General features: G+C 31.0%; 1 protein-coding gene and 1 long non-coding RNA gene across 2 annotated transcripts; both read left to right on the forward strand.

The window, feature by feature from the left end:
* Positions 1-978: 978 nt before the first annotated feature.
* On the forward strand, positions 979-5,784 carry LOC148180412 (nose resistant to fluoxetine protein 6-like). Its single transcript, XM_088037728.1, has 10 exons — positions 979-1,125; positions 1,179-1,429; positions 1,651-1,757; positions 2,016-2,209; positions 2,259-2,428; positions 2,485-2,653; positions 2,700-2,893; positions 2,947-3,091; positions 5,326-5,515; positions 5,627-5,784. The coding sequence occupies exons 1-10, from the start codon at positions 991-993 to the stop codon at positions 5,782-5,784; spliced, it is 1,713 nt and encodes a 570-aa protein (XP_087893854.1). The 5' UTR covers positions 979-990.
* A 2,867-nt stretch (positions 5,785-8,651) lies between these two features.
* On the forward strand, positions 8,652-10,765 carry LOC148180413 (uncharacterized). Its single transcript, XR_015770636.1, has 4 exons — positions 8,652-8,840; positions 8,897-9,154; positions 9,207-9,520; positions 9,578-10,765. It is a non-coding gene; the product is annotated as an uncharacterized LOC148180413 (long non-coding RNA).
* Positions 10,766-10,882: the final 117 nt, after the last annotated feature.

Consider the following 10,882-nt stretch of genomic DNA (forward strand, 5'->3'; position numbering starts at 1 on the left):
TACTATAAGCTGATGATTTTATAATGTTTTTAAATGTCTTAATATATTTTGAGCGATATTCAACTTTCTTATTTTAAATTGGGACCCATATTTTTGTTTTCATAATTTGGAAGATATTAATATTCTTGATCTAGGCTTTTCTGCTAAAAAATGGTATCAGCAACCGAACATGTTTCCAAAACAAAGCCTCTTCTTAGAATCATTTTACGATTGTTCCTTTTTTTATGTAATGTTTGTTTTCCTATATATTAAATTTTTTGTTTTGAAGACGCGTTTCTTATGCTGACATCTTCAAAAAAAATTTTGGCAATATCTACCTATTTAAATCAATTTTTAGAAATATATAAAAAAGTTTTGTCGATTAAAACAAATTTGTGTACTTAAAATAAAAATGTAGCAATTTATTTGTAAAAACAATTATTGGGACATGGAAAGCGAGGAAAATTTAAGCACTTGGTGTAAAAAAAATTAATTCAAAATGTTTCAGAAAAAAACATTCAAGGACCTCAAATTTCGAGATAAAAGTGTCTAGACGCTGCGCTGTGCTAATTTTTGTTCGACCGAACACACAATTGAATGGAGAAGAAACGAGATTGTTACTAACTGGTTTCTGCAATAAAACGTAAAATCTCCTTTTATTTAGTTCATTCTGGTGACTATTCTTATTGACAGACAAGCGTTAGTAGTTCAAATGAGTTTTAAAATCAGTGTTTGTTTGGTTTTTATAAAAATTTTGTGTAATGTTTACGCGACAAATCTTACAGGTATTTAAATTTTAAAAATATATCGTTTTTTCTCGTTTTAAAATTTTATAAGTTGGATTACCAGACAACTCATTTGGCCTTTCGATTATCAATTTTTATTTAAACTAAAATTCTGATCTTCCGAGAGCCTAACTAAATCTTGAATTTTGAGATTCCCAAAAATTTTGTTTCAAACATTTCTTGCTTTTTAGGATACTTTTATTTTCCAGAATTACAATATGATTCAATGCCTACACTTTTCCAATTTGACAACTACGACCAGTGCATGTCACATGGCGATGAAGCTCTTTACTGCTACATCGTTCTCCAGTTATACCCAAAAAATAAAACAACCGCAAGTGACATTTGGAACATTATAGAAGTAAGTACACATTTTTGAAAAACCCATAATTATCAAAAAAAATAACATTTTAGACAATAAGTTCAAATCCCCAAAATTACCGCCATGATTTATTAAGACATGGAGTTTGCATACAAGAGAGTTGTCCAAACATTGTGAACAAATCAACCAAATCAGAAATTAGTTTATTGGAAATTAGAGAAGGGATAGAAAAATGTTATCTAAAGAAGCATTTAGATGCGGGCTTAAATGGGGATGTTCTCAAAATGCACTGCGAAAGTGACGATTCGCCCTATGAGATGGACGTCTACGACATTTTATTTGCGTTAGTACTCGTATATACAGAGTGATTCTCAAACAAACTGGAACTAAATAGAAATTTAATTTATGTTTTTTATGTACAGATTGTTCTAAAATGCTCGCACTTTGATTTTTGATTATTTTTGTATTGTACAAAGTTCAGACATTTAAAGTTTTTTTAAGGTTTGTGGGGTCACTCTGTATACAATTTTTATAATTTTCATTTTCTGTGCTTTTTTATTTTAGAGCAATTTCTATTTTATACGTAATATTTGTGATATTTTCTTCTTTTTACGAAGGCATAGCTAGATACAAATCAAAAGTAGAATATAACAACATTACTGGAACTGTGTGTAAGTTCATATATTTTGAAAAATAACAATTTTTTTTGTATTAGAGTGACGTTATTAAATATTCAAAAATCATACTACAAATAGCTTCATTTTTAAGCAATTTTCACTTTTATTCTGCCTTCAAAAATCGTGCTGTAATGAAAAGTCACAAATCGTTTAAGAATGGGTCATTACAGTACGATTTCTAGTGTTGGAATAAAAAGTAACTAAAATCGGTTAAGAGTGAAGCTTGTTGCAGTATGAACCTTCACATTTTAGTCGGAAAAATTATATCCGCATTTTCCATCCCCAAGAATTTTTCCCGCCTCAAAAGAACGACTCACACTCAAGATCAAGCGTCTTTGAGTTGCATTCAAGGCATTCGCTTCTACAACATGGCTTGTGTGATTCTGGCTCACACCCTTATGGTACAATTTGCAGCTCCTGTGGCCAATCCTATATTTACTGAAAAGGTACCTCGTTTATAAAAAATGTGGTTCAATGACAGCTTTCAATTTCTAGGTTCACGATGAGTTTCTTAATTCATTTTTGACCAATGGCGGATATGCTGTACAAACTTTTTTCCTGATATCTGCGTGGTTGTTAACGTACAATATTTTTAATACGTTTGAAGGGAAGAAGTCTTTTGAGTTTAAGAATGTGTTTAATATTTTTCTGTATCGGTACGTAAGGTAAGAAAATCAATGTTTTGATAGAAGAAAAGAAGAGTTTTGGAAGTTGGTTACAGACTTACTCCCACTTTGGCCTTTGTGGTTCTCTTCCATTCCACTTGGCTTGTTCACATGTCACGGGGACCATTTTGGGATAAAATAATAGGAGATGAATACAGAAACTGCAGAAAAAATTGGTGGACGAATTTGTTCTATATTAACAATTTTGTAAACAAAGAAAATATGGTAAATTAAAAAGTTTTTTTATGTTTAATTTTTTTATTTTTTTTAGTGTCTTCAACAGACTTGGTACTTGGCTAGTGACACTCAGCTCTTTATTGTATTTCTGATAATAATTTATTTTATGAAAAAATATGAAAAATACTCAAAATTCATCCTTGGGATAGTCATGGGAGTTGGAATACTAATTCCATCCGTTATCAGTTATGTCAAAGATTATGATATTTTGGTACGTCAATATCCAGAGTAAATTAGAAAGTTATAATTTTATTTTTTTCTCTACTGACTTTGTGTTTTAGGCCTTTATTCAACTTCTGTTTGTTTGTTCCTCAGTGGCATGATATGTACTCTTCTGCCTATTCTAACATTACAGGTTATGCAGTCGGTACAATATTTGGGTACTTGTTTTACAAAACGAGGAGAAATAATTTTGTCATTACTAAGGTATGTTGTAATTAATCATTATTTTCTTACTAAAAGAACCGCTTCTTCTTAGAATTCTTTATTGTCTCTTGTTCATGTATCTTTAGTCTTTCTTTTCAATTTTTTTGTTTTGTCTTTTTTACTTTCATCGCTTTTTTATAGTTTTTATTTATTATATTTATTTGTACACTTTGCATTTGTTGTTGTTTTAAAAAGTATTGCTTTTCCCTTATTTTTTTTATTTCTTTTTTTATGATGATACGAGTTCGCACCCAAAAAGAACAATTTTAGACATATTTACTTTTTAGATGTAAATAAAAATTTCGTACTTCTGTCAATTTTGATTGTAAAGCAATCAAAGCGTAAAGTCTGAAAGACGCCTATCAAATGTACAAAACTACAAAAATTTTTATTAACTCAAAAATTTCTTTAAAAAAATCTATTTTAAGTCTATTTTAACGATTAAAGCATAAGTTTTTAAAAATTGACTACTTTAGACACGTCTAATAACTCCACAAAATAACAAAATTTTGGACCCAAAAATAACAATTTTAGAAATGTTTGCTTTTCAGTTGAATCGAAAATTTTTAATATTTTCTACAAAATTCTATAACTTTGTCAGGTTTACTGATTAAACCAAAAATGCTATTAATTTTTCAGATTTATCTACCAAACAGTGCTAAATTATAAAATTTTTGATTAAAAAATATTTTAATTTTTTAAGCGAATATACTTTTTGAACAACTCTATTCAAATGCTTTGGAGAATTTCTTGAAGAAGTCATTTAGGATTTTTTTAGCGATCTTTCCTAAAATCCCATTCATTCGTTTTATAGATTACATTTTAGACAATTTTTTCTAAACTTTGTTTTTTTCAATTCGTTCTCTGAATGTTTTTTGGAAGATTTTTGTTTGAGGTTCTGAACCAATTTTCATTTATTTTATTTCGATGCTTTGGGTTGCAGTTGGTGTGAAAATGTTTGTGCGAATTCTTTAGAAGACTATTTGGAGCACTCTTTGGATGATTCTTCTTGAAATTCGACCAAGCATAAATTTGATTCTTTAAACGTTTCTTTAGAAAATTCGAAGAATTAATTGAGGATTCTCTTGACGATTCTTCAGAAGATTCGATCATTTGGCTTCTTTGAAGATCTTTTTAAACATTTTCTATTTAATTCGATTCATCAGAATAGTTTCTGACAAAAATAGTTTTTTTTTGACTTATTTTTATGTTCAATTTTGTGAATGTTTGGACAATAACATATTATATATCTTGATTTCTCTTTAAAGAATTTTTTGGAACTTTGTTTGAAGGGTTCTTTCGACGATTTTTTTAAATTCAATGTTTTGGATGATTCTTTAGGTTTCTTACAGAATTTTTTACGAAATTAAAAAAAAATGTTTTTCTTTGAACTGTTTTTCTTTCGATCCTTTGAAGTGTTTTTTAAAAAAGTTGTTGAGAGAATCTTTGATTCTTTAAAAATATGTTTATTAAAAAGGTTTCTTCGTTTTTTTTTATATTTTATCTTTATATTCGATTCTTTGAGTTTATTGAATATTTTTTTTTGGGGAATTTTTCACAGAATTCGTTAAACAACTTTGCGGAAAACGAAGAATTCTTTGGACAATGATTTGGAAGAATTCTTTTGAGAACGATTTTTTTACATTTGATTGAATTTGTTTTTTTTTATAATTATTCTTAAAGAATTTTTTATTGACATATGTATTAAGGAAACTCTTTAGAAAATTTATGGTTTAAAGTGTATCCAGTATCATTTGAATTCAACTTCGAATTTTTGAATTTTCAAAGGACTTTTTGAAGGTTTTTTTAAAGGATCTTTTGAAGGTTTCTTTAAAGAATTCTTCAGACAGTTTTTGACAAGTATTTTTGGACGATTGGTTTTTTTGTTTAATTCTTTGTTTTAAAAAAAAAATTGTGAAAATTTATGCGAAAAATCTTCTGAAAGCTTCTTTAGACGATTTTTCTTTGGATTAAATTTTTAGATCTTTTGGAGTTTTCTCTAAAAGATATTTGTTGACCGAACCTTAACAGAATTAATGAAAAATCTTGAATGAACTTTTAAACGAACTTTTTATAGACTTTTTTTATTGTTAGATACAATTATTTTTGTTAAGTGTATTTTGACCAATTCTTTAGGCAATCCATTCTTAAAATAATTTTTTTAAATTCTGTGGATTTTTATTCATTACTTGAATTCAATGGAAATAAAACCTAATTTTCGCACAATTTTTTAGCTACACGTCACCTTCTGGTGGATTCTCTCATTTGGCCTTCCTCTTTCAATCATACTAATAGCTGGACGAATGTACCAAGAAGGTTACACGTACACCAGAATAGAAGCAGCTCTCTATTGGGGCTTCGGAAAACCAATTTTTGCCATCGGTCTTGCCATAGGAATCTTCGGAATGACCAAAAACATTGGATGTAAAGTGTCAAACTGGCAGTTTTACTGCGTTGGCAAACCTGAGTCTCTCAGAATGACAGACATGCCAACACAAAACTTAAACACAAAACTTAATGATTTTTCTTTTCCAGGGTTCTGTCTCTGGTTTTGCCGTTGGCCACCTGCACAATTCCTCGGACGTTTAACTTTCAGCGCGTATCTTATTCACGTTGGATGGATAAAATTTAGATTGGGGATTAATCGCCAGCCGCTGTACACTAATCAGACGTTACTTGTTGGTATAAACTGAAGAAGTTTCAAAATTTTATAATATTTTTTTTCAGTTCCAAAACTGGTTAGGGGATGTAACAATGGCGTATATGCTTGCAACAGTCGTTACGATTTTTATAGAAATGCCGATATCTGCTCTGCAAAAGCTTGTTCTGCAAAAACAAAAATATTAAAAAAAATAGAAAAGTGTTTATAGTGTGGTAATAATAGTATATTATAATACAAGTTTATAAGCAAGCCTTTAAAACACGCACGACGAGTTTAAGAACACGACGGTCAGCAGTATTTTAAAGGCGCTTATAAACGAGTGTTATACGCTATTTTTTATTATACCTATCCATTTACAATCCTTTAGGAGCATTGAAAAATGGGAATTTACCAGAGATTTGGAAATTAATAGATGGGGGGACATAGTCAAATGTCTTAGAAACATATCTACGACTAGCTTTACAACTTTCGTCCTTGTCTCTTGCACGCATTCACTGGATACAATGTATACCTATCTCTCTCGCCAGGATGGAGAGTTTTTGATTGGCTAATTTTAAAACTTGACAACAATTGTAATGTGTGACAGTTCACAGCAAAATGAGTAATCCAACGTACTGTAACACAACAAGTTCTCTCAGCACCATAAAACTACCGACGTCGCATACAACAGACGACAGAAAGTGAGTTCAAAGAGGAATTTTTGGCTCAAGACGCATTTGAACAAATTTATGCGAGAATTGTCGAAACAGATTTTGTAATAAGCGTAGAATAGAAATGGTACAAATAAGGGCTAACTAGTGAAATAAAAATCAATGGAATATTACAACTGGCATGTTTCTGAACTAAATCGTCGTCTGTGGAGAAAATTAGAAGCAAAATATGAAAATTAACCACAGACTACAAAGTGCAATGAAAGTGAATTATTATGCGATTAGCAGATGATTTATAATTGAAACGGAAGTCACCAAACATACGGAGAGGAAGAAAAACATGGATTTTGACGAAGAGAGAAAAGATCAAGATTCAAATGAAAGAAATATCCTAGTTAATAAAAATCCAAGGTACACCTAACTAAATTGGATGAATGGAGAAATGTTCAAAGTATTGAAGAAATATACATGAAAGCAGTAAAAAAATACATTAAAAAGGGACAAGTAGATTGTTGAGAACATCAAAAGAATATGATGCTCAGAACTGGTTAACAAAATAATGGACAGCTCTGGCGACAAGTAAGAACAGAAAGAAGAACACGCTAGGAAACCTGTGACATTGTAGCAAATAAGAGTAAAAGAAGATCGTGGCAGACCGAGAGAAGGCTGCGCTTTTTTCTTACACTCGGACGAGGAACAAAATCAAATTGATGTAAATAGTGGCAAATACATCTTAAAAGAGACTTTCTGCATTTTCTTCTTTAGAAGTCTGGGTCTAATGTAAAGTTTTCTATGTTCTTACAATTAATCTAGGCTGTTTGAATTAGCTTCTCTATTTTGCCAGGTTTCTGGTGTCAGACTAGAAAAGTGTTAGTCACACGTTGGTAATTTTGATTTTGTCATTAGTGTTTGACCTTAAACCTATTGAAAACTATGTTATGCACACTGAGAATTGTATCAATATCGTTTAATTGTGGAGCTATAAATGATCGGTTTTACCGCATTCATATTGTGGGAAGATGTAGAAGAGCTTCGGCCTATTAAGGAATGAAAGTTTCAACATTAAAAGACAGCAAAACGAAATCAAACTAGTGATGAAAGAACCTTGTCACAAACTTTAGCAACATACAAGAGAAATAACGTCTAAAACCTTTAAGTTCACAAAACTTTGCATTCAAAGTTCTTTACTAACATTAGCTATGACACTTTGGATTTGCCATTTGAAATTCGAGTAACGATCTACGTCATGATCTCTGATTGGTTCCATCCTGACGAGAGAGACAATACTGCATAAGCGTATCAGCGATAGGAATCAGTGCAATAGGTAGAGACGGAAATAAAAATTCTTGTTGCACATGTTTTGTGTAACGTATGTCCAAACTTCCATATGGTAACCGGATCTATTAATTATTTTCCAAATCTCTGGAATTTACACAATAAAATTATCAAAGGATGTTTGTTAATTGTTTTCGTAGAGACGGTTAGCAATTGTTTGTTTACGTTGTTAAGCACATTTTTTCACGTTTGTAAAAATCCGTTCAGAAAATGAGTGAAGATATTAAAAGGCTAGCAGAACATGCAGAAGTGCGATTAATTCTGAATCTACCCGACGCTGACAAATATACTGGTCATGCTTTCCGACGAACTTCATACGATTATGGCAAACAGTGGTATGAGCATCGATGAGTTGAAACGTCAGGTGGGATGGAAATCTTCGAGTGTGGCTAGTGGCTATATTGAAGAATCCACTTCAAACAAAATAGTTGTTTCCAAACGCATTGTTGGTGTTCTGAACACATCGGTTGCTAAATCAACTTCATCAAGAGCTATGAGCGTTCAACAGATGAATGAAAATAAAAAAGCTTCTACTAGTTATGAATTAGAAGCAAAAAACAACTGTAACCAGCTTAAAGCGGCGAGGTTTAAAATTTCAAACAATAGTAATTGAAATTTTTATGTTTATTTATATTATAAATAAAAATTGATCCTGACATTTCACTATTTCTTGTTACCTAGACAACTTTAAAGCTTTAGTGTTTTAAAGACCCCTTTTTGCACGCTTTTGCGTGTTTTAATTTAGTATTATGATGCAGGCACATACTTCTATAATATACCAAGCATTTCTGAGTCATCTTGAAGCCCAAAAAAAGAGACAAAAGAAACGAGATTTGCGCTACTACTCAGACGCATGCGTTGGAAAATGTATTAACGCGCTTGCGTAGACTAGTTAAATGCCGATATGCCGGTACGCCGGTACTTGCCATGTTGAAAAATTTCCTTTTACCTCGTGGTACCTAGTTGTGTCGACTTGTGTGTTTTAGTGTGGCTTGAAAGTATTATTATTATTCAGTGATATTTTAGTTTATAAAATGGTTAGTGGCAAGAATTATTGTGTTTTATGTAACTCTGCAAGGGGTGACAACGTGTCTTTGCATAAGTATGAAAACTTTATTAGTTATATATTATTGTATTTATTTGTGTTTACTCTTTTAGATTTCCTCGTGATGAATTATTACTAAAATCATGGAAAATGTGTGTGGTTTTAATGCTAATGATAAGGTTAATACCTTATTCTTATGCAGCAAACATTTTTTACCAAAAGACTTTCGTCAATCGGTGTCTTTTCATAGTACACAAAGAAGATTGATTAGTAACGCCATACCTTCTGTGAACGTAATTCTACAAGAAGCGGAGTTATTTAAATCAGTTGATGCAGTTGTTTCTGGCAGTTCAAAGTTATTTTTGCTGATGGTAAATTATTATTAATACACTATTTACATTTAACATAAATATCTTTTTAAAGCAGTCAATGTTTCTGGTGGACCAACTACCGTGCATTTTGAAGCGACTCCCAGGACTTCAAACTATGTTGAAGAGACACAAAATTCTAACAAAATACATGAGATAAACGTAACAACACCTGAGGTTTCTACACCGAGGAGAGCAAAGAGAGCTCTATATGCTGCTAGACTCCAGAATTTTGAAAAATCTAAGAAAATTAAAAGATTTTAACAGTGTAAACGACGTTTGGAAAAACGTGTACATACTCTGACAAAATTGCTAGAGGAACTGCAGGCCAAAAATCTTATCAACGGAGAAGCGGCCAATGAACTTTTGGTAATTTTATTTTTTTACAAATTACATCGATTAATATCAAATTTTATTTGTTTGCAGTAACAAGGGACTCAATCTTTCCCCTGAGTTTGCTTAATCAATGATTGCCGTAAAGTTAGATTATTTTTTACCATTGAATTTTCATTGAAATATGAGTAGACAAACATATTTAGTGGGATGAAAGTGAAGCTTTTTGAATTGTCACTTAACATGTTTATCCACTCAGCTCTCTATACTTCAATCTAGATTTTATATTAATTGATAGTTATAGTGAGAAGTTGGATTTTTTTAAATTATATTTAATTATAGGAAAGAACACCGGAGGCCATAAAGAATATAATCCATCGAACTCTGGAAGGCAAAAAAACGAAATATTCTCCTGAATTGAGGAAATTTGCCTTGACTCTCCATTTTTACTCACCTAGAGCATACGAATATGTTCGTGAAGAATTTGAAAACCTGCTACCACATTCATCTACTCTTAGGGAATGGTATACAGTTGTGGACGGAAAACCCGGGTTAACAAGAGAGTCTTTTTCTGTGCTGGCAGAAAAAGTGAAAGAAGGACCAGTTATTTGTAACTTAGTGTTAGATGACATGAGTATCAGAAGTCAAAGCATTTACAAAGAAAACCGTTTGTATGGATATGTGGATCTTGGGGTGGGAAATGCTCCAACTGATTTCTTTGATGAAAATTATTTACACTTTTCAGTCAATTTATCATATGTTACTGTCGACATTATTGAATATATTTCAGAATTTATCTGCAGTAAATTGATAAAAAAAATTCATTGTGTGACATGCAAAAACCAATTGTGTAGTAATAGGGAACCTAGAAAACTAATTAGCTTAAAAAATAGAGGCCCATATAGTTTCCCCTCGAATGACACGGTTAAATTATGCACATTAACGGAGCAAATTTTTAGGCAAAGCAAGCATCTTATAAAAAAGTATAAAGAAAAATTTAGTTTATTTGTTTCGACTAAGGTCTTATTAAATTGTTTCAATTTATTCAATCATCAGACCATGTTGGAACATATAAAAACCCAAGATCCCATTGATAACCATCGAACGGTGATCTTAAAGGAGGCTATCCAACTGTATATTAAAATTCGTGTCAACCATGAATTGAAATTACATGAAAATGTACCGTCCATTCGCCAAAAGTTGACAAAATTAATTTTCTTTAAAAATCTTTAAATTTAAAAATTTAAATATCATATAATTTTTAACATAATTTAAATTAATAATATGACCAATAAAATTATGTACATATTTAATATAGCACTTAAGTGTAAATAAATGTCTTAATCGTAAAAGATTTTTTTAAAAAAAACGGTAACCTAACCCTTGATACTGAAATTA

Source organism: Gnatocerus cornutus, chromosome 1 (assembly GCF_029298725.1).
Source record: "Gnatocerus cornutus isolate USDA-ARS CGAHR chromosome 1, icGnaCorn1.1, whole genome shotgun sequence".
NCBI classification, from domain to species: Eukaryota; Metazoa; Arthropoda; class Insecta; order Coleoptera; family Tenebrionidae; genus Gnatocerus; species Gnatocerus cornutus.